The following is a 27,011-nucleotide window of genomic DNA, read 5'->3' as shown; positions in this document are numbered from 1 at the left end:
GCCATTCGTAACAGCATTATTAAAAAGACAAGTTGTCATCTTTCAACTTTGGAGTTCACTGACATCTTGGAGCTCACTGACAGGTAATTGATTGTGCTTCGGCACAACAAATGGGAAGCTTCGCATAATACTTCAGTTCGTATCCATGAATTCTCTGTGTTAGGAAGACAGAATGTTGCTCGAGGCTAGGGTGGGGGTGTTCTTTGATATAGATAACAGGCTTTGCGATAAACCTGACTTTATCCTGGAGTAAAAGACTCGGCCGGCTGTGATATCTCCCTTAGCCAATGGAAGTCTGCCCTGGCAATGCGAGGGATCCGGGAAGAGCTTTACCTGGCTCTTATCAAACCCAGCAAGTCATTTTCCCCAGAGGAAGATAATTATGGTGAGGTCTGCTAGTGCGCATGTACGCGCTGCTCAGAATAACTTGTTTGAGCTCCCCCACCGACTCGCAGTGATGTCATCGTGACCATTGCCTGGTGCCATGATGCGGAACGCGCGCGGTTGAAGAGGGGATTCCGCTCATCAGCTTCTACAACGGTACTGCAGCTCGGCAGAACGACATCCAAGGTAAGAGGGTTCTGCAAACCTAACGATCGCTCTCTGTAAAACGGTAACGTCCGATTCTTTGCTGTCCAGTTTGTTCCACGTATGTACTTTGTTGTCCATTTTTATTTCGAGGCAGTAAAGTGGATGGTACGGTACCTACGGATGGATTGATGGTCAGCAGTTTCATTAATTATAGAACAGGTCGGAGCCAACACGGCAGCAATTAACGTAGGCTATACAACTGCTACTGGGGGACAATGTGCTACAAATTGATTTTTACCGTTTCTTTGTAAAGGGCATAAAGTTGGTCCAATGCAATTTGTAATGTGGGCTGCAAACCGAAGGCCTGTTGCCATCGAACTGAACTGGTTCAAATATACAAATATACGTTTTAATACCTTAGATGAATGCTCTGCTATATCCTTTCAGTTTGCTTTCAGTAGCATTTAGCTGTGTTGAGGTGTTTCACAATACTTTTTTTGACTACGTCTACGATTAAACATTCACTTGACTCGAGTAATGGTAGTACGACCTCAGAATGTTAGAAGATAGCTACGGGTAGTATTTGTAAACTGTGGCATAACGATTTGATGACTACGATTTAACATTTACTCTTAGAAAATTGATGGCAGTACGAACTCAGGCAGCTGTACCCTAAACTAAACTTCTTTGCCTTCAGCATCGTTGGCTCGTATAGTAGAACTGCGCTATTTAAGCCTTTCCTCTGAAACCCGGTTGTCAGAGCAGCGGTTCCTCTGCATTGCCAGCGGTTCCTTTGCATTGCCGCTATCGTCTTTTACATTTCGTTCTGGTACCATTTATCTCTCCGGCTATAGAAGAAATTCTGATTTGTAGTAGCTCTTCGGGGAATTCTGTCATGGCTGCCGTGTGGGAGTTGATATTTCACTCCAGGCGAGTCGGAGGGACGGACGGGGGCGTTTGGGGGATCACCGGGAAGGTAAACGACGGCCAGGTGGGTGGAATACAGCCACCTGATAAATCTATTCCGCTGGAAGGTGAAGTATATAGATCGTACTCTATGGGTCCCAGGGACAGTCTTAACTACATATCATGCTCCCCCGGTCCTTTGAACTGCATCACTGCGGCGCCAACTAGTCGGCTGCCCAACGCCTGATTACGGAACAAATCGTGATTAGTTTACACGGCCACGGTCACAAGATGGAAGCTTTCTCTTCAGAACTACCGCAATCAGTCATGTAAAAACGCTAACGATGCCGATACAAGTCCTTGGGCGTTACTCGATCATGCGTCTAGAGTAGACAGACGGATGCAAGTAATGATTGCACGGATGTTAGTCACGTACAACTTGACGAGTTAAGAACTTGATATATTCTGTCTTACATCGCTACTTTGGGTTCAGAACAAGATAACGAATATTTGTGCCAAGTAAGGCTAGCTCATTAATTATTCCTGAGTAACTAACGACTGTTTGTGCCAAATAAGGCATTTATGAGCAACTGTCAATGACGCCCCCAGAAGCCAAAATCTCCGTTCAAAAGATCAGGGCCGAGACCGGGAGGGTTTGCCGAGCATTTCCCAAGCGGGTTTCAGGGCTGATAAAGGAGGGTGCCACACTTATTGACGTACAAAATTTTATCCCCGAAAGCACCTTGGCAGATGTTGACACTTCCCGCAGCGGGCAGAATCAATATCAAACGAATCTTAAGTTCCAGGACGCTCAGTCATGAAACACTTCTATCTAGCCACAGGCAAACATGTCCAGTTCTTATTTCCCTCGATACGTCTTCCTTTGTCAGCTAGCTAGATCGCCATAATACCACGTTTCCCAGTAATGTGACTTTGAACTTGAATCCTTCAAGGGGGGATTTGATGTATCTCATGGAGAGAGTAATGTTCCATACTATTGTAAGTGACACGTAACCGTTACATATGACTAATAAAAACGTAATCACATTTATGAGCTTGCAAAATCGATGCATGTAGGTCATTGCAGGCTCTAGGATGGGCCCACATTATGTTTTAAAGATTGAATTTAGAGATTTAAAAATCTCTAAATTCAATCTTTATGTATGGTATCAGCGCTTGCAAAATATGAATAGTCATATATTGCGGTGATCAGAACCTCATATGCTTTTCGTTGTCATTGAAGAGCAGACATTGTCCTTCAAACAGAACTTGACAATGGGGCGGTTGATTACTATTCATCAACGATTATGTGCTGCACTGTTTTGACATCTTACTACCGGTTTTTGCACATCATGGGCATCACTTAGAATGCAAAATATGAATGTAGCAAGTATCAAGACATCTCTTTTCACCCATCCAAACATAAGAATCAACGTTAAGTTACGTATTCTGGCTCACAGTGGGGTGACAATTGCCTGATGCGGCGCTGATTGCCTGTTGTCATAGCAAACATCAGATTCATCCCTCTCTAATAACCACCGACAGCAGTCCCGTGTGGATCTCAAATAGCGGGACTTTGACTAACAGGGAGCCATACTGTCCTGTCATCAGACCAACTACAAGGAGGATTGAATATTTGTTGAGGTTAGCGTGGACCTAATGGTCTGTTAACGGACGTTTTTCGCCGCTTCGCTTGCTGAACATCGCTCACGTTCAAACTTCCAAGAAACTACTTAAAAGCATCAACTCTCACATAAATCAGTTCAAATACTACAATTTATCATTTCAAGTTTGGAAGTACTGTGGGGCAGTTGAGTTACTATTTATAAATGATTATGCTGTGCACTGTTTTGACATCTTACCTGAGTCTTGTAACGTTACATCATACACCCGGATTGCAGTAGTGCTAAATTAGTATTCTACATGCATCAATTAAATTGCAAAATATTAATGTAGGAAGTATAAAGCCTTCTCTTTTCACCCACCAAACATAAGAATCAACCTTAAGTTACGTATTCTGACTCACAGTGGGGTGACAATTGCCTGATGCGGCACTGATTGCCTGTTGTCATAGCAAACATCAGATTTATGCTGCCCTAACCACCGACAGAAATCCCGTGTGGATCTCAAATAGCGGGGCTTTGACTATACTAACAGTGAGCAATGCTGCCCTGTCATCAGCTCAACTACTAGGAACATGGAACATTTGTTGATGAAGTTAGCGAGAACCTAATGGTCTGTTAATGGAGGTTTTTTTCGCCGCTTCGATTGCTGAATTCATGAACATCGCTCATCTTCAAACTTCCACGAAGCTACTTAGAAGCATCAACTCACACATAAATCAGTTCAAAATACTACAAATTATCATTTTAAGTTCGGATAAACTGTTGTGCAGTTGAGGTACTATCTATAAATGATTATATGTTGTGCACTGTCAACGTTTTGACATCTTACTACCTGAGTCTTGTACATCATACACCCGCATTGCAGTATTGAAAATTAGTGCTTTACATGCATAGATTGCACAATATGAATGTAGCAAGTATCAAGATTTCTCTTTTCACCCATCCAAACATATAAGAATCAACCTTAAGTTACGTATTCTGGCTCACAGTGGGGCAACGGTTGCCTGATGCGGCACTGATTGCCTGTTGCCATAGCAAACATCAGATTTATCCCGCCCTAACCACCGACGGAAGTCCCGTGTGGATCTCAACTAGCAGGGCTTTGACTAACAGGAGGCCTGCTGCCCTGTCATCGGCCCAACTACTAGGAACATTGAACATTTGTTAAAGCTAACGTGGACCTAATGGTCTGTTAACGGACGTTTTTCGCCGCTTGCTGAACATCGCTCACGTTCAAACTTCCACGAAACTACTTAGAAGCATCAACTCTCACATAAATCAGTACAAAATACTCCAAATTATCATTTTAAGTTCGGAAGAACCGTTGGGTAGTTGAATTACTATTTATAAATGATTATGCTGTGCACTGTTTTGACATCTTACCTGAGTCTTGTAACGTTACATCATACACCCGGATTGCAGTAGTGCTAAATTAGTATTTTACATGCATCACTTAAGTTGCAAAATATTAATGTAGCAAGTATAAAGACTTCTGTTTTCACCCACAAACATGAAAACCAACCTTAAGTTACGTATTCTGGCTCACAGTGGGGTGACGGCTGCCTGATGCGGCGCTGATTGCCTGTTGTCATAGCAAACATCAGATTCATCCCTCTCTGATAACCACCGATAGAAGTCCCGTGTGGATCTCAAATAGCGGGGCCTTGACTAGCAGTGAACCATACTACCCTGTCATCAGCCCAACTACTAGGAACATTGAACATTTGTTGAAGTTAGCGTGGACCTAATGGTCTGTTAACGGACGTTTTTCGCCGCTTGCTGAACATCTCTCATGTCCAAACTTCCACGAAGCTATTTAAAAGTATCAAATTTCACATAATTCAGTAGAAAATAATACGAAGTATCATTTCATGTTCGGAAGAACTGTGGGGCAGTTGAGTTACTATTCATAAATGATTATTTTGTGCACTGTTAACGTTTTGACATCTTGCTACCTGAGTCTTGTACATCATACACCCGCATTGCAGTATTGAAAATTAGTGCTTTACATGCATAGATTGCACAATATGAATGTAGCAAGTATCAAGATTTCTCTTTTCACCTATCCAAACATAAGAATCAACGTTGAGTTACGTATTCTGGCTCACAGTGGGGTGACAATTGCCTGATGCGGCGCTAATTGCCTGTTGTCATAGCAAACATCAGATTCATCCCGCCCTAACCACCGACAGCAGTCCCGTGTGGATCTCAAATAGCGGGGCTTTGACTAACAGGGAGCCATGCTGCCCTGTCATCAGCCCAACTACAAGGAGGATTGAACATTTTTTTGAAGTTAGCGTGCACCTAATGGTTTGTTAACGGACGTTTTTTTCGCCGCTTGCTCAACATCTCTCATGTCCAAACTTCCACGAAGCTACTTAAAAGCATCAACTCTCACATAAATCAGTTCAAAATACTACAAATTATCATTTTAAGTTCGGCTGAACTGTTGTGCAGTTGAGGTACTATTTACAAATGATTATATGTTGTGCACTGTCAACGTTTTGACATCATAACCTGAGTCTTGAACATCATACACCCGCATTGCAGTATTGAAAATTAGTGCTTTGCATGCATAGATTGAACAATATGAATGTAGCAATTGCAAGTATCAAGATTTCTCTTTTCACACACCCAAACATAAGAATCAACGTTGGTAACGTATTCTGGCTCACAGTGGGGTGACGGCTGCCTGATGCGGCACTGATTGCCTGTTGTCATAGCAAACATCAGATTCATCCCGCCCTAACCACCGACAGCAGTCCCGTGTGGATCTCAAATAGCGGGGTTTTGACTAGCAGGGAGCCTGCGGCCCTGTCATCAGCCCAGCTACAAGAAGCATCCTTGTAATTAGAATCATCGTAAAGCAATTACAGCGACAAATTGTCGTTCTGGTAATCCAGCCGAGCAAACAATGCAATTTGTACATTCAAACGTATGTATATGTCATCATTAGAACTGTCCTATTTCTTATGTGAATCCTATAAAATGAGAAAAATGTCATGCTTACATTTCGCCTACATGCAGTCATTCCAATTTACGGCCTTTCGACTTTGAGTTAAACAAAGCTCCAATTTATGTGATTTATATATACAGTGTATATGTCAGGGTAGAGACTCTAATCTGGCGGAATCGCCATTTTTTCCGGTAGAAATCACGATTGTAGTCTCTGTCAATCGGGATCTCTTCCGGCAAAATCTGCTATTCTACCAGATCGGAGTCTCTACCCTGAAATACGTACAGTATATAGTTTCAAAACATTTGGTCATTGTACACGGCAGGACCTTAATTCCTTCACCAGAATCTGTTTAAGTACTCCTGAATACTTTGAGCATTGCAACAGGTCGAGGCTGTAAAACTACAAAGACGGTTTATGTGTCCTCCTAACCCGTCGGTAGTAAAAGCATACGTTTATAGATCCACATTGTACTACAGTTACTGGAGGTTTATCCTTCCATAGCCTGATTGAATCGCGCTTCAGGGGCCTAACAGCGCCCGACCCGGACGTAAAGGCTCGGACAGGGGAAGTTTGCGTAACGCTACGGTCCCATTTTCAATTTGCCGGGCGGGCAACTTGTTCGAACGATATCGATAAATATGATAGAAAAGACAATAAACGACACAAAACATTAAAGAAATACTCCAAACCATACATTGCGTATTTTCTTGATATGCTTTTTTGTTTTTCGTAAGTTTTGGCCAGCCGGGCCCCGGATTGGAAATGGGACCGTAGCATAAGACAGACAAATCCTTCCAGTGATTCAATCAGTGGAAGGTGACACGAAATGAGCGGTGGCAATGACAGTATATCCACAGGGCAAAAGAAGCATTATTGGCCACTCGGTGCCGGGCCAATAATGCTTCTTTTGCCCTGTGGAATGTGGATACATTCATTGCCACGGATAGATCTGCCTGGAGATTAACATGAAAGGCAGACAGTGTGTGTCTAAGTGTTGCAGGGGCTATTCAACTATTTGAAAAATACAATTAACATTGGACCAAGGCTTAACACCCCATCATAAGAACTGCAGCCCTTTCCAGTAGAATACAGCTAGGTGACCAACTGCTGGATTTTAGATCGACCTTCCTGTCCAGAAAAAGGGTTGCTGACCGCTGGGCCACACAAACTTAAGTTATAGCGTACATAAAGAAAATGGTGTCAGGGCATTAAGATGTATCTATTCCATTTTTTACATTTTATTGCACCTTCCCCCTTTTTACTGTTTAACGATGTTTTTGTTTCATTTTATTTATCATCTTATTTACGTATATCAACTTATTTACGTATAACTGATCAACTAAAAATGTAATGATTTGATAAAGGGAGGCTTTTTCATAAGCAGAAGCTTTTTGGCCTGCCCTGCATTGTTTTATAATCTTTGTATTTCTTTCTTATGTATGTATATTTCTAAGTGCGAAATAAATAAACAAATAAACAAATAAACGATGATGTGCGTGTATGACATGTCTTCTATCGTCAAACGTTCTTATCTCTTTATCACTCGCCAGGAGCCTATATCATGACATGCACCCTATTTTCAGTTTTGGCCGAAAGAAATGTTGATAATATCCAAGGGTGAAGTATACCTCTGGGAGGTGTCCTCACAGAGTACAACCTTTGCACACTTCAAATCCCACACTCCTATGAATCATAAACACGTAAATGTCGTTACGCTAGCCAAAGGGAACCTGTACTTGCATCACACCATGATTACTCAACCCAGACATTTTGATACCCAGTTTAATGCGTCTAGATGCAATAGGTAAGAGCCATATCGATTTGGGCAATGATATTCATATACGTAGGGCAAGCTTCTTCTGCATGGTTCTTGGGAAATAACATTTCCATTAGCTAAATGTCGACTGATCATGATTTCCCCCTGCAGGTCTCAGAGGAAATCGGTATTCAGTGCAGCGTTGAAATTCCAGCGACTGCGTAGATATTGTTTTTGTGAAGATTGTCGGTTGAGTTTTGAGGAAATCGTAGATGGCGGAGGAATGATCTTGAATTACTTTACTCTACCACGTTGTTTGAAATAAGAAGTTCTATGATCACTCACTCACTCACTAACCCAGGAATGCCTGTGATTTTATATCCGTCTCTCTGCATTGCTTACAGCATGAACGCATCAAACACATCGGTAGCGTCGCTGCCCGAGGCTGGCTGCAACAGCACCAATGTCACCGACATGCCGCCGTACTATGAGGACTACGACTTGCCGGAGTTCGCTCCAACTGAAACAGACGCGGAGGTCTCAGTAGGCCTGAAGGTACGACACAGCGTCGGTTTATACCATAACTTCGTCACTCTAAATAGCTTTTCCAGTTGTTGCAGTAGCTTATAATTCTCCATTCTCATTTATCAATCGCCCTTACCGGAATGAACGTGATCCTGTGTGATTTTAGTCATCAACGGTGGCGGCAATGCTTGACTCAAGTTGATTGTGTCACTTTCAGAATATGCATAACATACAAATAAGAGCAAGGCTATAGTATTGCGATTTCTCAGGGAAACGTAAGAAGCAATGTGCAGGGCATAGCTGCACGTTGATGAAAAGCTAAAACCAAAACTATTCCTCAACCCCGCAGGTGTTCCTAGGGATTGTCTACTGCCTGATCGTGATGACGTGCGGCTTCGGCAACATCCTGCTGATCTCAGTCATCGCCTGGTTCAAGAAGGCCCGCACCATGACCAACACGCTGATCGCCAACCTCGCCCTGTCCGACTTCCTGGTGGCCGTCTTCTGTCTGCCCTTCAACCTCGACTACTACATCATCAAGTCCCGGATGTGGACCCACAGTCACGTGACCTGCGTGGCTGTCCACTTCCTGCGGCAGACCTCCCTCTACGTGTCCACCAACGCGCTGCTGGTGATAGCCATCGATAGGTACGTGTTACTTCATGTAACGCAACATGACCAATTATCGTCATGACCCAAACTGGACGTAAACTTATCCTGCACGTTAATTGGTCATGTAACGTTAACTACCATGAACATTTCTTTGAAATCTTTATTCATCTTAGAAGACTTGTTACCTCCATTAAAAAAATGAAGGTATAGTTTTTGATCCTGCTTGTCTCTTTGTGCGTTACTGTGCGTGTGCGTGTGTGAGTGCGTATCCCGCGCAATATCTTAAGAGCCTCTAGCTAGATGGATTGTGATGATATTTGATACGTTGTGTTGTGGACCCGATGGTCAAGTTCAATTTTGGGCCTCTTGGTTACCGACCTTTGTACTGCAGCCGAAATTTCGTATAGATAAGTAAAAAGAATGAGTGTGCACAGCTCTTTGACTAACCTACCAGCTTGCAAGATGCTCCTGCAGTCTGATTTCTAGTTAAGGAATGGCAAATGACACAATTATGTGTGAAAGAAGACGAAGAACCGTATACGTAGTGAATTTCATGTAAGAGTGCAATATTTGACAATAGAAAACAATTCACGGTTCTTAATATTCTTAATATCCATTTTTTCGTGTGGCAAAACTTTATCCGACTGACATTGAGTGATAGTTGCTAAGGTTATTATACATGAACAAAGTGTCCCTATAGTCTTTCCAACCCGAACGCTGATCTATCAATGTCACGGATTAGAACTAATTACCTCTCTCCGGAATGGCGAGTCTCGCAGAACGTACCGGCATCGCATTATCGAATCAGCAAGTATTTCATTGTGACATTTGTTCTACTGAAAAGATGTCACTTGTGATACGATATGGCTTACCAGTACAGCCGTTATTCTGGAACTTAAATCTACTCGTATTTGTTTACAGGGCGCATTGCGCCGTTAAAACATCTCAAACAAATCACATGAAGACATCTATACCTGCCTAATTGCTTCCCATGACAGGATGAGATCGAAGAAAAAGCACACCATTATCACGGACTCATATGACGGCTGTATAAAGTATGATAAGTTACCAGCAGAAGCATGTGTGGTTACATTACTACTATCAATAAATGTAAGTCTTTCAAGTTAATTGTAGCAAGCGCCGCTTAACGATGCGTACAGTATATATGTATCATCTTATTTCTTTCTCATTTATGATGCCGACAACATTTGATCAGAAGAAGTGGTTACTCTGAGCTAACATTCTTCTTCGTTCAATGTGTGGAGACAGCGAGTCGATCCGACCATGTGATGACGTGGTCATTACTCACCCGGTTAGTTCCGGCGGCATACTGCGGCAACTTTTTCCATTGACCTATCCTTCATTGCTAAGTTTGGTCTTTTGAGACTCTCAATCCAGGACGCCTTCCAAGTTTCTCAAGAATGTCGTGAAGCGCATACCTGATGTACGCCAAAATAGTTACTCAAGCAGCTGGATAAAATTTTGAAACAGTCAGACGTTTTAGACAGCATCCGCTATCATTCGTCAGTGACTAATAGGGAAAGATCTGGCAGAACTAAGTTAATGAAATGCAATTGTCTTCACTTTGTTAACATATCCATTCATATAATCTATTTATATTTTGGTATAAAACTTATTTCTGCCAGATCTTTCCTTAGTCACTGGCGAAAGATAGCGGATGCTGTCTGAAACGTCTGACTGTTTCAAAATTTTATCTAGGTGCTTGAGTAATTATTTTTGGCGTATCTTATTACCTGGATGTCTATTCTTCATCAACGCATACCTGGTGTAGATTGCGCCAACGTCGCTCGTAACAGTCTGAGATGAACAACCCTTCACCTTGTCTTCATTCCTTGTCTTAAGATATGATCAATTTGGCTGTGGTCTTTAATGTTATTAATGTTCTCAATGGTCATTCTTCGTCATGAAGTCCCGTTGTGCGTCAGTGCAAATCTGGTTAGCGTTCCGACGAAGCTTAAACAATTCCCTTGGTTTCCAATCGTGATCCTTCGATTGAGTGTGGGAGGGATAATAAGTAATACATGGCGTTCCTTACCGCAGCGGCGACCGCTTCCGTCTATACAACTAGGTCTTCTGGTCACGTTGATCGTCGATCTATATTTATAACGACGTTGTGAATGGCTCTCAAGGCTTTCAGTAATTGGTTGTTTTGGTAGTAAGGTCCACCTCTGCACGCACCTGATCCTAATAAGCCGTAGCTAATGGAGCCGACAGTCCTTTGAGATCGCCCCATGATTGTGCTGCTGGCCACGAGTTCAAGGGAAGTCAAACATACATAACTTAGGACGTTATATATGGAAGCAAACACTGAAAAATCCTGAGCAAACATCCGGAATGGAAGATATGAGACTTCAGAGGCCATCCACCCTGACTTGTGTCATTCTGTATACACACAAATCCTACAAAACAAAGGACCCTCTCTTAAACACAGAACAAGGTCCATATTGTTACACATACTGGACCCAGTAATCGAATGTCTAAGTTATACGCGTACGCCTCAAGCTGTTTGATTATTTGCGTTCTTTGATCTTCTAAAATACGTGCGATGTCTGTATTATGCAAAGCATTGGCCCGGTTTTGGTTTCATCCATCCGCAGTAAATTACTGTCAGATCGAGACAGCTAACGTTATGTATGCACTAGGGGTGGGTACCAGTTGGCGGTTACATAACCGGTCTAAGAAAATACAAAAAAAAGCAGATTTAACGAAGATTTTTCGAAGACGTTAGCTGTGAATCAACAGACGGTGAACGGAGTATTGTTAATTTTGAGAGAAAGTGCGAACCTAAGAAATTATATCGTTTCATACATGACGTTAGTGATCCAACACATGCATACACTTGCACTGACTTTTACCTTTACTTGTGTCTCGCTCTCCAACATATGATGTACTGCGACACTACTATGATCAGGTACAGGTACATGTCCGGACCTGACCCTCTGGACCTGGACCTGGACCGGACCTGAATTTTCTGTACCGGTACCCATCCCTAGCATGCACTAATAAAGTTTTGAAGGGAAATCTATGACTCCAATTCCGTCTTAAGAAACAAAGCGGCTCAAATGATTGAAGATTTGTATCTGTTAAGAAGATCTCTCGTGTATTTCCAAAGAGCCATTCGGCATGTTTACGACTTCAACCTTCAATCACGACGAAGACTTTAAAAAGAATGACCATAAAATGTCTCAAACACATCTCAGTCGTCATGTTTTGCAATGAATTCTTAAGGAAAGGTCTTTAATCTATTGATGTTGCCCATGGTATCGTATTTCAGAAGGGATTGCTCCTGGTTCCTATTGCATATATAATCAAAATATCGTGGCAATTACGTCTTTTATAGGCGAAAACGTTTGTCAAGCCTTGGACAAACCGAACATGTTCTTAAATGGGCGTGTGTTGTTTATAGGCAATAGACATGTAGATTTATCATTATTCTAACACCACCATTTCGGATATCATCATACTAAAGCCTTCGAATTCCAGGGCAATAAATGATCGTTTCTCTCCTACAATCCTTTTGTTTAACCTATCGTAAAGGTAGATTGTACACTACACCATAGATGCTATCCGAGCTGTGGTCCATAAGTGCTGTCAAGCAAATAATGAACAAAGATCGAACTAGTCTTTCGGTGAGCTGAATGAAGGAGACATGCGTAGCATACCAAACATCTTAAGGTCAAGATGCTCTTCAATTTGCTTTGGAGCACCTATCTGTCACAGCATGGAATAATGATGATAATTATAGTGCAGTTCAATATATATATATATATGAATGACTTCCACAGTAATAACTTTCTCTCTTCCAGTCTCTTTCTGTAGCTTATCGTAACATTACATTTCATATATACTAGTTCATCACCAAGCCAAAGTCTTGATATTGCTTAGAAGCACACATCAACTACGGCCTGAGATGATAATTATTGTTCAGTTCAAAATAAATGAATGACTTCCACAGTAATAACTTTCTCTCTTCCATTCTCTTTGTGTAGCTTCTCGTAACATTACATTTCATGCATTCTAGTTCATCACCAAGCCAAAGCATTGATATTGATTAGGAGCACATATCAACTACGGCTTGAGATAATGATTATAGTTCAGTTCAAAATATATGAATGACTTCCACAGTTAATAACTTTCTCTCTTCCATTATCTTTGTGTAGCTTCTCGTAACATTACATTTCATATATGCTAGTTCATCACCAAGCCATTGCCTTGATATTGCTTAGGAGCACACATCAACTACGGCCTGAGATACTGATTATAGTTCAGTTCAAAACATATGAATGACTTTCATAGTAATAATATTATATCTTCCAGTCTCTTTGTCTAGCTTATCGTAAATGTACATTTCATATATGCTAGCCGGGCTATGGTCAACAAGTACTGCAATGGACGACGATTGAGCTCGCCTATTCGGTCAGCTTCACAATGAGCCAGACATGTGTAGCAAACCAAACAAGGTCAAAATGATGTTCGAATTATTGTCATAAGACTTGGCAGCAGTAATCGTCATTTCAGACGTTTCAGACAGCATCCGCTATCATTCGTCAGTGACTAATAAGGAAAGATCTGGCAGAACTAAGTTAATGAAATGCAATTGTCTTCACTTCGTTGACATATCTATTCATATAATCTATCTGTATTTGGGTATAAAACTTATTTCTGCCAGATTTTTCCTTAGTCACTGGCGAAAGATATCGGATGCTGTCTGAAACGTCTGATTGTTTCAAAATTTTGCTTGAGTAACTATTTTTGGCGTATCTTATTACCTGGGTGTCTAACATTCATCAACGCATACCTGATATAGATTGCGCCAACGTCGCTCGTAATAGATGAACAAACCGTCCCCTTGTCTTAATTCAACTGGCAATGGTTCTTAAGATCTAATCAATGTTCTTCATGTTCTCAATGTTCATTCTTCGTCATGAAGTCCCGTTGTGCGTCAGTGCAAATCTGGTTAGCGTTCCGACGAAGCTTAAACAATCCCCTTGGTTTCCAATCGTGATCCTTTGATTGAGTGTAGGAGGGATAATAAGTAATACATGGCGTTCCTTACCGCAGTGGCGACCGCTTCCGTCTATACAACTAGGTCTTCTGCTCACGCTCTGATCAACGATCTATATTTATAACGACGTTGTGAATGGCTCTCAAGGCTTTCAGTAATTGGTTGTTTTGGTAGTAAGGTCCACCCCTGCACGCACCTGATCCTAATAAGCCGTAGCTAATGGAGCCAGCAGTCCTTTGAGATCGCCCCATGATTGTGCTGCTGGCCACGAGTTCAAGGAAAGTCATACATACATATCTTAGGACGTTATGTATAGAAGCAAACACTGAAAGTCCTGAGCAAACATCCGGAATGGAAGATATGAGACTTCAGAGGCCACCCACCCTGACTTGCGTCATTCCGTATACACACCGATCCTACAAAGCAAAGGGGCCTTCTCTAAAATATATAGTCCATGGGCCAGGTCCCTCAAAATAGCCATTTGGTACCAAACAGAGGGACAACGTTAAGGGTGACTTACTTTTTTGAAAAGTTTGATTCCTCCACTTTATCATTATGCATGATAATTATATCAAATGTCAAGCTTTTAAGAATGTATAATAGAATATATTATAGTACAAAGTCCATTGTCACATACTGGACCCAGTAATCGAACTTCTAAGCTCTACGTCTCAAACTGTTCGATCATTTGCGTTCTTTGATCTTCTACAATACGTTCGATATCGGTGTTATGCAAAACAATAGCCCGGTTTTGGTTTCGCCCATCCGCAGTAAAGCACTGCCAGATCAAGACAGCTAACGTTATGTATGCACCAATAAAGTTATGAAGGAAAATTTATTACTCTGATTCAGTCTTCAAATATGCATTCGGCTTAAGTGATTGAAGATTTGTACCTGTAAAGAAGATCTCTCGTGTATTTTCAAAGAGCCATTCGGCATGTTTTGCAATGAATTCTTAAGGAAAGGCCTTTAATTTATTGATGTTGTCCATGGTATCGTATTTCAGAAGGGATTGCTCCCGCTTGCTATTACATATACAATTGAAATATCGTGGCAATTACATCTTTTATAAGCGAAAACGTTTGCCAAGCCTTGGAAAAACCGAACCTGTTCTTATATAGGCATGTGTTGTTTATAGGCAATAGATATGTAGATTTATCATTATGCTAACACCACCATTGCAGATATCATCATACTAAAGCCTTCCAGGGCAATAAATGATCGTTTCTCTCCCACAGTCCCTTTGTTTAACCTATCGTAAATGTAGATGCTATGCGGGCTGTGGTCGATAAGTGCTGTCAAGCAAATAATGGAAAAAGATCGAGCTCGTCTTTCGGTAAAGCCCCCCTCTCACTGGACCCGCGGCACGCTGGCGGCTCGCTGCGTCCTAAACTGGATTTGTGTTACCCTTAACTTTATAATGGGAATATCATTCAAAACGTATACAAGTATGACCAAAAAGACAACAAAACACACAAAGCTTAAAAAGATTCATTTTTTTGTCGATGAAATTCGTGTTTTGTCAATACGATCGGCCGCAGCGACGCCGCCAGCGTGCCGCGGGTCCAATGAGAGGGGGCTTTAGCTGGATGAAGGTGTAGCATACCAAACACAACAAGGTTAACATGCTCTTCATTTTGCAGTTCGAAATGAATGAATTCCACAGTAATACTTTTCTCTCTCCCAGTCACTTTGTGTAGCTTGTCGTAACATTATATTTCATATATGCTAGTTCATCACCAAGCCAAGCCTTGATATTGCTTAGGAGCACACATCAACTACGGCCTGAGATAATAATTACAGTTGAGTTCAAAATATATGGATGACTTCCATAGTAATAACTTCTCTCCCAGTCTCTTTGTCTAGCTTATCGTAAATGTACATTTCATATATGCCTGCCGGGTTATGGTCAACGAGTACTGCAATGAACGACGATTGAGCTGGCCTGTTCGGTCAGCTTCACAATGAGCCAGACATGTGTAGCGTACCAAACAAGATCAAAATAATGTTCGAATTATTGCCATAAGACTTGGCAGCAGTAATCGTCATTCTACGTTACGTATACGCAGAGCTTCGCCAGTGGCCTATGCAATATAGCAATATGCCTTGGGCGGTAGTCTCCAAGCAGACCTACGGGTTGGCAAAGACCGTATCCAACAGGCAGAAGGAGTTTTCATAGCCAACTTAGATTGCACTATAAGCTCCTTCTTCCAGTTGGATACGGTCTTTGCAATCTATTGGGTCTGGTTGGAGACTATTGGGCGGAGGCTCTGCCAAACCGGGCTCAGGTTTCCGGTTTTGTGGGCGTGGCCTCTAACCAGCTTTCACCCAATCAGAGAATCGGATTTACGCGATTCTCTGAATGACTGACAGCTGCTTAGAGGCCACGCCTACAAAAGTCGAAACCTCAGCCGGGTTTAGCAGAGCCTCCCCAAGGTACATTGCAAAGGCCGCAGACGAGGCTCTGTGTAGGACAATGTGAATAGTAAGAATAGTGCAGCTGTAAATGTATTCATGATAGACCAGGCGAAAATTGTATCTTTTTACTGTTTAAAAGTTACTCGATTGCTGTAGAGTGACATGAAGTAGCCTAAAACTATTAGACACGGTATCGGTAGTGAGGTCATGTGAAACTGCTCTCTTTAAAACCAATGATTGAATCAATTTCTTCAGCCAAACCACCAATTATATCTAGGCTAGATGGAACCATGTTATGTGGTGTTTCAAGCTTATTACAGCAAGCTCTTACCATTTGTTTCTAAAACATGCTTACCGTATAGGTAGATCAAAACAAATTAGTTTTATGTTCTGTGAAAGTTTGAGTAGAATCCCCATGCGTTAGTGTGTTGCATAGATAGTGGCCATTACAAATGGAGAGAGATTTGCCGTGTCCTACGGAGATCCTGTATAAATGTCAGCATATTCCTTATAGGGTTTCAGTAGGATATCCCCAACAAAGACGTGGTGTGTTTTATAGTTTCTGCTTCAAACGGAAAGAGCTTTCCCTGGTTCCCTGTTTCCACGAAACGCCTGATAGTTTCAAGAAAACCGTGAGCCTTTTCTTCCCGTTACACAGCCTGAATGTCCACAAGCGTACACGTGGCACGTTTTATTGTGCCGAACGCCCGAATAGAATCAAGAAACTCGTTTGGATAGTCTTTGAAGGATTTCAGTAGGACATCCCTTGCGTACATATGGCGCATTTGATAGCCTTTACAAATGGGAAGAGATTTCCGCTGTCATAACCAACGTCGATCTAGACTGAGTGTATACTTGGCGGATTCGTGTAGGGCATCCCTAGCGTCCATGTGGTGTATGTGATAGTTTGTACAGTTTATAGACAGGGGCTTACGTTCCGTCGGCGTCAATCATATACCTGTGCTGCGCCCATTTATCATCATCACATGCTTTCTCCTCGCTAAGCCAATATCAGTCACAAATGGCGTTAGATGACAAGCGCGCATACCGTGCCTAACTATACATATAGAAAGAATGATGGCCGCATTCGGTGGGCTGTCAAAAGAATTGTGATGAATACGGCAAGAATATTCCTTTAGGACACAGAAAAGTACTCTTATATGCCGTCCTTGATTACGAATAGCCTGTATCAGTTCTTTCCCATACCATGTACCAGCATGCTCGTCATTGGCTTGGCTTCGCATGCTCGTACCGACATTGCTATATCACAGAGTTGGCAGACTATAATATAATCCGTTTTCTGGTTTGAAATTTCTGGTTACTGCCCCGCGTTCCGTGTAATAAGATGTGTGTGTATATAAATATAGAATACAACACGGGGTATTCCGTATCACCCGAGGTACCAGCCCGACCGCGGGTAGGATCACCCGACGGCCGTAGATCTCGTGATGCAGAATACCCCGTGTTGTATCTTATTTATGTCACGCCCACCCGAGAAAACACACATTTCAATGATGAATGCGCCAAAAGTTGAGGGAGTTTTGTGTCCTCGAACAAAAAAACTGTAACAACATTGATTCCAACCTCCGAATCCGGTATTAGAATTTTCGGCGGCGGCGCAACCGGCGCGCTCGAAATGCATTCGAAATATTCTATGGAAGCCCGTGTGATACACCTCTAGAACCTCATGTGATACGGATAGTTATCACACGGTCCGGAACACCCGTAAGAGGCCCAGGCATGACATAACAAGAATTACACACGTAGCACACTGTACGATTTACCGTCGCCAGCAATTTTCCGAGAATGGTTTTAAATTCTAAGTCGTAAAAACTACTACAAAGGGTTCCTCATAGGTAACAAAGACGTCTTACTCAAGTTCAGAAAGTCAAAGTTTTATTATTCAATTCATTCGTAACATAAGAAGAACTTTGCAAATTGATCTAAGCGAAGCGCAGACAACATACAATTATTTACGAGACGCCATAACTTACCTTGACCTAGAATATGATTTCAGTACTGTTAATTGTGTCGGCGTCTTTCGTTGTATTTTTAATCATGTGTATATACATAAAAGTTGTCTTCCACCTTAGACTGATCACGTTGTTAAGACGTCTCTGCGTAGGTGAAAATTAGACCGTAAATGATGGGCTGACTTCATTGAAAGGTTCCCGCCACCATTCCTTATATCTATACACGGCTGATCTAACACGGCTGTCATTCATGTACTTTGGTCTTTAATTCATTAACTCATATTTGTACGGAGAGTAGACAAGCGATTTATTTCGTTCTGCGTCATTATGTCCCTTATGTCTGCATGAATAGAAGCAATCAGGCCCATTTCTCGCTTCATTTGGGGTACATTAATTTTAGAGACGATAGAAAGGTTTCTCATTAATAATTTACTCTAGATTTTAGGCAGGCGCAAAAGTACATCAGGCGAATGATACAGGACAATATTCACATCAACCATTATTTCTGGAACATTACAAATGTCTTAAAGGTACCCAAAGCAATATTAGGGCCCAAAATATGGAAACAAAAAAAAATGCTGAAATCTTAATGGTAGCGACATTTACTGACACTATTTAGCACATCTGTGTAATAAATTCATACTTTAAGCATTTTAAAACCGCGCCAAAACGTGCCGTACGATGATTCCCTTAGTTTTGCGAGCCTAAGAAAACCCTGGCGACGATTTTCAGTGGGTTCTCACATCACAACGACGTCATATTTTTGCATGATGGACGTCGCTATACATTGTGATAGTGTTGTTTAAACTAATCATGTATAGAAATGACAAAATAAGTTGAGTTTCAAAATCCGTTTTTTGGGCCCTAATATTGCTTGGGTTTCTTTTAAACACTGGAGGATGCAACGTTACCACTATAAGGGTTCAACACTGATATGATCAGCAATGTAACGTTAGGTTTCTTCCAGAAGACTGGTTATCTGTGGATCATAAGAATTTGTGCCATATTTCCTGTTGCATATTTGTAATCGCTGTGAATTCTTTTATACCCCCTTCATATCAGATGGTTCAAAAGGTGGTAAGATTAATATAGTGTGTCTGGAGGATAGACGCAACCGTTTGACAACCAACTCAGAGCAACTGACGTCACCATCACGGACTCACCCAGCAACGTTGGACATACTTTAGACCTCACTACAAAACTGATCTGCCAACTATAGAACAGCGTATACACGCTGGACTATCCTGGAACCATGCCTCGAAATCAAATCAAGAAGGCCCAAAACTCAATGAGCGCCAGGGAACGATCCGTGAAATTCAATTCACGGATTTGAATCACACTTGCGATTGACTTGGCTTCACACACACGTAAGCGCCATCTGGACAACCTTACATAAAAATTTTCCACTGCCCACTCTCGTATCGCATTCTCATGATGAATGATTGTAAGTGACCTTGCCCTTAGACCTAGAGATCCGTTTTTTCGGAAATAGCGGACTGCTTTTCCACCAAATGAACATCCATCTAAAAGCCTTTCTCGCTATAAAGGTCAGGGTGGTTGCATCCGCTACTAGGGAATAAATGCACACTCTGAAAGGAAACTCGCGGCGAAATCGGGTGGCAAGTTCCCATGCAGACTGAATGGACCGTTATATAACACCGCAGGTCTGGAGATCACGCCAGACCGGCAGAAGTGATGAGGAGACGTGGCGGGGTTACTATGACCCTCCGCCGCCCTGCAGTTACGTAAAGCTCTGATGGAAGAAAGTGCCATTGGCTAACCTCGAAGAATATCTTGGAAGCTTTCAGTAACATTCTATGGCTGCCCTTTTTTGTGTCACACCACTGTCCAAACTAAAGCGTGTCTATAACCTATCGTAATAGTTTCCAAAAAGTATACTCTCTGTGGTTCGAAGCGCATTCTTATCACAGAAATTAAACAGCCAAACCGTCGCCGGTGACTTGCCAAATGTCATCCCCATTTTCTTTGTTCACGTAGCAATGCATCTACAGTGTTATGTGGGAGTTGACCTTGGGTTTGGCACTTTAGTCTTTTGCACTGCCTCACGGCAAAACAGAGTCAGGCCCAAGAGTGTTGTTGAACTTTCGCCAAGAACGTATACATCTTCAATTCCTAATGGCTAATGTTATTGCGTCTGGCGTGCGGGGACCATCCGTCTTGACAGTATTTCCCGCGATAGACCGCCAGCTTGCCCCTGTGGTGTGACATGTGGAACTTAAGCCTGTGATTACATGTATGAGTGGGAGGTTTGATGGTCGTGAGTGGGAGGGTTGATGTCTTGTACATACGTCAGAACCATCAATGCCTAAGGTCTTCAGGCTAGGGCCGATTGTCGAGACGCGACACCCTATGGTAATGTTCCATCAAAATCCAACTGAGATGGAGAAAGGCAAAACATTTCACCCATGGTCACCTCATAACAAACTGTTTTCAACAGTACGTACTGCGCCCTTCATCCCGCTGGGTTTGTAATCATTCGACGAATATCAATGAAATATCAGTTTTCTTAAGCTCGATCCGGAAATTTGAAAGAGAAAGCGAGTGCGAAGAACCCCGAGTTCTTGACGTGGTTTCTACTTCCATGGTCACCTCATAACAAACTGTTTTCAACAGCACGTACTGCGTCCTTCATCACGCTGGGTTTGTAATCATTCGATGAATATCAATGAAATATTTTTTCATCTCCATCCGGAAGTTTGAAAGAGAAAGCGAGTGCGAAGAACCTCGAGTTCTTGACGTGGTTTCTACTTCCATGGTCACCTCATAACAAACTGTTTTCAACAGCACGTACTGCGTCCTTCATCCCGCTGGGTTTGTAATCATTCGATGAATATCAATGAAATATTTTTTCATCTCCATCCGGAAGTTTGAAAGAGAAAGCGAGTGCGAAGAACCCCGAGTTCTTGACGTGGTTTCTACTTCCATGGTCACCTCATAACAAACTGTTTCAACAGCACGTACTGCGTCCTTCATCACGCTGGGTTTGTAATCATTCGATGAATATCAATGAAATATCACAATTTTCTTCATCTCCATCCGGAAGTTTGAAAGAGAAAGCGAGTGCGAAGAACCCCGAGTTCTTGACGTGGTTTCTACTTCCATGGTCACCTCATAACAAAGTGTTTTCAATAGCACGTACTGCGTCCTTCATCACGCTGGGTTTGTAATCATTCGATGAATATCAATGAAATATCCCAGTTTTCTTCATCTCCATCCGGAAATTTGAAAGAGAAAACGAGTGCGAAGAACCTCGAGTTCATGACGCGGTTTCTACTTCCATGGTCACCTCATAACAAACTGTTTTCAACAGTACGTACTGTGCCCTTCATCACGCTGGGTTTGTAATCATTCAATGAATATCAATGAAATATCAGAGTTTTTTTTTCATCTCCATCCGGAAGTTTGAAAGAGAAAGCGAGTGCGAAGAACCCCGAGTTCTTGACGCGGTTTCTACTTCCATGGTCACCTCATAACAAACTGTTTTCAACAGTATGTACTGCGCCCTTCATCACGCTGGGTTTGTAATCATTCGATGAATATCAATGAAATATCACAATTTTCTTCATCTCCATCCGGAAGTTCATAAGAGAAAGCGAGTGCGAAGAACCCCGAGTTCTTGACGTGGTTTCTACTTCCATGGTCACCTCATAACAAACTGTTTTCAACAGCACGTACTGCGCCCTTCATCACGCTGGGTTTGTAATCATTCGATGAATATCAATGAAATATCACAATTTTCTTCATCTCCATCCGGAAGTTTGGAAGAGAAAGCGAGTGCGAAGAACCCCGAGTTCTTGACGTGGTTTCTACTTCCATGGTCACCTCATAACAAACTGTTTTCAACGGTACGTACTGCGCATGCGTCCTTCATCCCGCTGGGTTTGTAATCATACAGTATTATTACGATGAATATCAATGAAATATCACAGTTTTCTTCATCTCCATCCGGAAGTTTGGAAGAGAAAGCGAGTGGGAAGAACCCCGAGTTCTTGACGTGGTTTCTACTTCCATGGTCACCTCATAACAAACTGTTTTCAACAGTACGTACTGCGCCCTGCATCCCGCTGGGTTTGTAATCATTCGATGAATATCAATGAAATATCAGTTTTCTTCATCTTTCATCCGGGAGTTTGGAAGAGAAAGCGAGTGGGAAGAACCCCGAGTTCATGACGTGGTTTCTACTTCCATGGTCACCTCATAACAAAGTGTTTTCAACAGCACGTACTGCGTCCTTCATCACGCTGGGTTTGTAATCATTTGATGAATATCAATGAAATATCTCAGTTTTCTTCATCTCCATCCGGAAGTTTGGAAGAGAAAGCGAGTGCGAAGAACCTCGAGTTCTTGACGTGGTTTCTACTTCCATGGTCACCTCATAACAAACTGTTTTCAACAGCACGTACTGCGTCCTTCATCATGCTGGGTTTGTAATCATTTGATGAATATCAATGAAATATCTCAGTTTTCTTCATCTCCATCCGGAAGTTTGGAAGAGAAAGCGAGTGCGAAGAACCTCGAGTTCTTGACGTGGTTTCTACTTCCATGGTCACCTCATAACAAACTGTTTTCAACAGTACGTATTGCGCCCTGCATCACGCTGGGTTTGTAATCATACGACGAATATCAATGAAATATCACAATTTTCTTCATCTCCATCCGGAAGTTTGGAAGAGAAAGCGGATGCGAAGAACCCTGAGTTCTTGACGTGGTTTCTACTTCCATGGTCACCTCATAACAAACTGTTTTCAACGGTACGTACTGCGCATGCGTCCTTCATCCCGCTGGGTTTGTAATCATTCGATGAATATCAATGAAATATCACAATTTTCTTCATCTCCATCCGGAAGTTTGGAGGAAAAAGCGAGTGCGAAGAACCTTGAGTTCTTGACGTGGTTTCTACTTCCATGGTCACCTCATAACAAACTGTTTTCAACAGTACGTACTGCGTCCTTCATCACGCTGGGTTTGTAATCATTTGATGAATATCAATGAAATATCACAGTTTTCTTCATCTCCATCCGGAAGTTTGGAAGAGAAAGCGAGTGCGAAGAACCCCGAGTTATTGACGTGGTTTCTACTTCCATGGTCACCTCATAACAAACTGTTTTCAACAGTATGTACTGCGCCCTTCATCACGCTGGGTTTGTAATCATTCGTCAATATCAATGAAATATCACAGTTTTCTTCATCTCCATCGGGAAGTTTGAAGGAAAAAGCGAGTGCGAAGAACCTTGAGCTCTTGATGGGGTTTCTACTTCGGTCTATGGGTCTGACAATTGCAACGTCTTTAATTCGAAGATCTTGTCATGATTTCTGATATTCAGAATCATTCCTTATAAGCGGACTGGATAATCTTAAATCACGAAGAATTTACAGCAAACAAGCGCATATATAACTTGAGTCCGTCGCCACTTCGCCTTGTCCCTTTTGTATGTTTGATGTTTTGTGAATAAAAAAAACCCGCAAAGAATAGAAACCCAAAAAAACGCAATACAACATAACAAATAGCCGGTGAAAAAAAATTGCGCTGTCAATTGTGAAGAAATTAAAATAAATCTCCATCATCGAGAATACTAAAATCCCAGAAAACAGATGGCGGTTTGAGGCGTCAGCAGAGTGCTAATGAAAGCGTCTTGTGGCGTCCCCGTCCCATGAGGCTTAGCGGGTTCAAATGTAATTCGCTGAATGATTGTATATATATAAATAATACTTTCTTCACATTATCTTGATTCATGGCATTATTCAAAACTTTCGTCGGATTGTCAGCATAGCTAATCATGAACAATGAAATCCTTGAGTCTTGGAAGTATGTTTTGAATTCATCTGAAATGCAGACTTTTCCAGTTGTCCGTGTGTATTCTGCTATTTCTTAACCTCTACCAGGCTCCGCTGATCGCTGGGAAAACAGTAGAAATCGGCCAAATAGAGTGAATAGCATGCCAAGGGTAGTCCGCTATCAGGGAAGTTCAATAGGCGACCAACGGAAAGCAATAAAAGGATTATTTAGCTGCTTCTCACCTATTAGATAGCGATTAGCGGACATCAAACGAGATACCGACTCCGCACAGGCTCCGTGGGTCGCCTATTGAACTTCCCTGATAGCGGACTACCCCTGGCATACTATTCACTCTATTTGGCCGATTTATACTGTTTCCCAGCGATCAGCGGAGCCTGGTAGAGGCTAATTTTTAACCAGTACCGATGCACGTATTTAGCACGCCATCTGGGTCTTAATTAGCATAATTACCCGAGTTGATGCAGTCATCAAACGACAGTACGTCAGTTAAGGGCATGCCGCTGGGTGTCGATGAACCCGATAACCTCTTACAAAAGCACTTAGCTTTTGCGGCAATTAAGAAACGGCAGCTATTTGCATTACAAATGGCGTTTAGATATACAACCGAGCTCTCAAGGACAGGTTTTCTAAAGACCATTGACTTAAAGATAGACCTTGTGCGTCAGTGTAATAATCCATATTCATAACGATGTCCAGGAGGGAAGCTCCAACTTCCATCTGTGAATCTATCTATGTCCATGAGACGAGATGTTTTATTTGCATTCCTGCATCATTTTTTATTTCTAGTTGATTGCCCGAGTTATATCACTAAAACCACTGGGTTGGAGATCAACAATCCCTTAGTAAAGTACGCTCAGTCAATATCTAAAACAACTTGTCTTGGTTTAATGAGACATTCGTGAATAACTATAATGGATGAATATAAGGCATTCAGTAATAGAATGAGTTCATGTCATGTTCGATTTCTTGTCAGTCGAGATGACATGGAATAAAACAACATGTATATCCACATAGTGGTGGGTATATATAGAAAGGTAACAGTGGCCACTGTATGGACACAGACTTCATAACGTGTTGTTAAGAAACATGATAAAAGCATTCATTATGCAACGAGGTCATGTACATGCAATCAATTAAGGTTGAACGAAACAGGCATGTTTAGGTCACTCCTGAATTTAAGTTAATCAACTTGGGCCCACTGCTAACTTTGAGTGTAATTTGACAGACGAGTGCATATTCCCCTGTAGCGACTGAAGTACGGAATTGCATTGTCGGCTGGTAGAAGATTAATTAACCTCAATCGCTCTCGGTCCTGTCCTTGAAGATTCCGTGCCCAGAAATCCACATTTAGAGCCCTTAAGGAATCAGACTGGTGCCTCTTAAGGGTGAAGACAATTCACTAGGGAGTTTCCGAAGGATGATTGAATCAACTCCAAATCAGATTACGTGCTCCAGAACTCGACACACACGCTTACATGCATATAAATAGCAACCGCGAGGTCTACTCTGTTGTGTAGGGCAAGATAGAGGGAGTGTAGAGCTAAAGTAGCATTAGCTCAACCAAACGGTGGATTAGGTCTTAAAAAACAAACGGGAATTAAGTGAGCGCTTTTCTGTGAACTGAGAAAAGTGATTAGTGAGGGAAAATATCAGTCATTAGGATGTCCCTGTAGCTCTATTGGTAGCGGCTTCGCAGTTGAGCGTTAGTCTCTACCAGACTAACCACGTCGGAAATAGAGAGAACATTTGCCGGGGGACTTTGGCCATAGAGGATAACATTCCCATCTATTGGACCCTCTCTCCGCAGCCGACTCCCTTCATACAATTGACTCTATTTGGACAATTTCTACTATTTTCCCAGCGACCCGCGGAGACTGGTAGAGGCTAGTTGAGCCTCCTGTTTCCAATTAGTTGGATCCGGGAGACCCCGGATCGAATCCGGGAAAGGTATCCTTGTCGAAGCTGCACCGTCTTTCGGAAGAGACGAAAAATGGGGGTCCCGTGTTCGAGGAGGTGCCTCGAGCTCGTTACAACAGCCTCATTACTCACATGTGTACCTACTGACAGTAATAATACAACCTGGTGAATTTTCATCTCCGAACTGATAAGGTTGGCATGCATCCGTGAGGTTGCAGAAGGATAAGCCACGTTTTGAAAATGTATACAACATTCAGTCGCTGACGTTGTAAGGAAAAATGGTAAAAGTTAAACACGTTGTATTGCGCCGGAGTTTCTTGACACAGGATATGTAGTTCAGTTCAGTTCAGTTCATCCTCTTTAGAGGTGACACAAGTGTTTCCACATGTTCCTTTCGCACATGACTGATCGAAGATCCTCATCTTCAAGGCCAATATCCTCTTCGATTACTTTCTTTAGTGTCAACGACGGGCGACCACGCCTACGCCTTTCATTCGGTTTCCAGAGGAGAACCATACCCGCCATTTCCTTGTGGCGCATAACAAGGCCGGCCAGAGACAACCTACGGTTGCGAATAGTAATCTGTGGCATGTCGCCATACAGCTCACTGTTTGTTTTGTGGCTCCTCCAGGAAATGTCGAGGGCTGCACGGAGTAGGCGGGTGTAGTTCCCATCAAGCAGGATACACACTGACTTTGTTAATGTCCATGAATCAGCCCCATACAATAAGATCGATTCAATACAAGTTTTAAAGACTTTAAGCTTCGTTGGATATGTAGATATAGTCTGAATGTCATCCTGTTTAGTTCCAGGCTCTACTTTCACCATACATGTTGATGTATGGTGAAGGTACAGCCTGGAACTAAACAGGATGACATTCAGGCTACTAGTGTAAATACGATTAGCTACCAGTAATTCGTATATCTAACAACCACAACAGGAATA

The 27,011-nt window shown here is 42.2% G+C and overlaps 1 protein-coding gene across 1 annotated transcript in view; it reads left to right on the top strand.

The window, feature by feature from the left end:
- The first annotated feature begins 464 nt into the window (after window positions 1–464).
- The window catches only part of LOC136437523 (prokineticin receptor 1-like), a 33,343-nt gene continuing 6,796 nt past the window's right edge, over window positions 465–27,011 (top strand). The window contains exons 1-3 of the mRNA XM_066432139.1: window positions 465–570; window positions 8,182–8,332; window positions 8,652–8,950. Of these exons, the coding sequence (XP_066288236.1) occupies window positions 8,183–8,332; window positions 8,652–8,950 (449 nt within the window). The 5' untranslated portion in view covers window positions 465–570; window position 8,182. The remainder of the gene's footprint in view (window positions 571–8,181; window positions 8,333–8,651; window positions 8,951–27,011) is intronic.

The sequence above is a fragment of the Branchiostoma lanceolatum genome, chromosome 6 (genome assembly GCF_035083965.1).
Source record: "Branchiostoma lanceolatum isolate klBraLanc5 chromosome 6, klBraLanc5.hap2, whole genome shotgun sequence".
In the NCBI taxonomy this organism is placed as follows: domain Eukaryota; kingdom Metazoa; phylum Chordata; class Leptocardii; order Amphioxiformes; family Branchiostomatidae; genus Branchiostoma; species Branchiostoma lanceolatum.
This window is presented reverse-complemented; position numbering and strand designations above follow the sequence as displayed.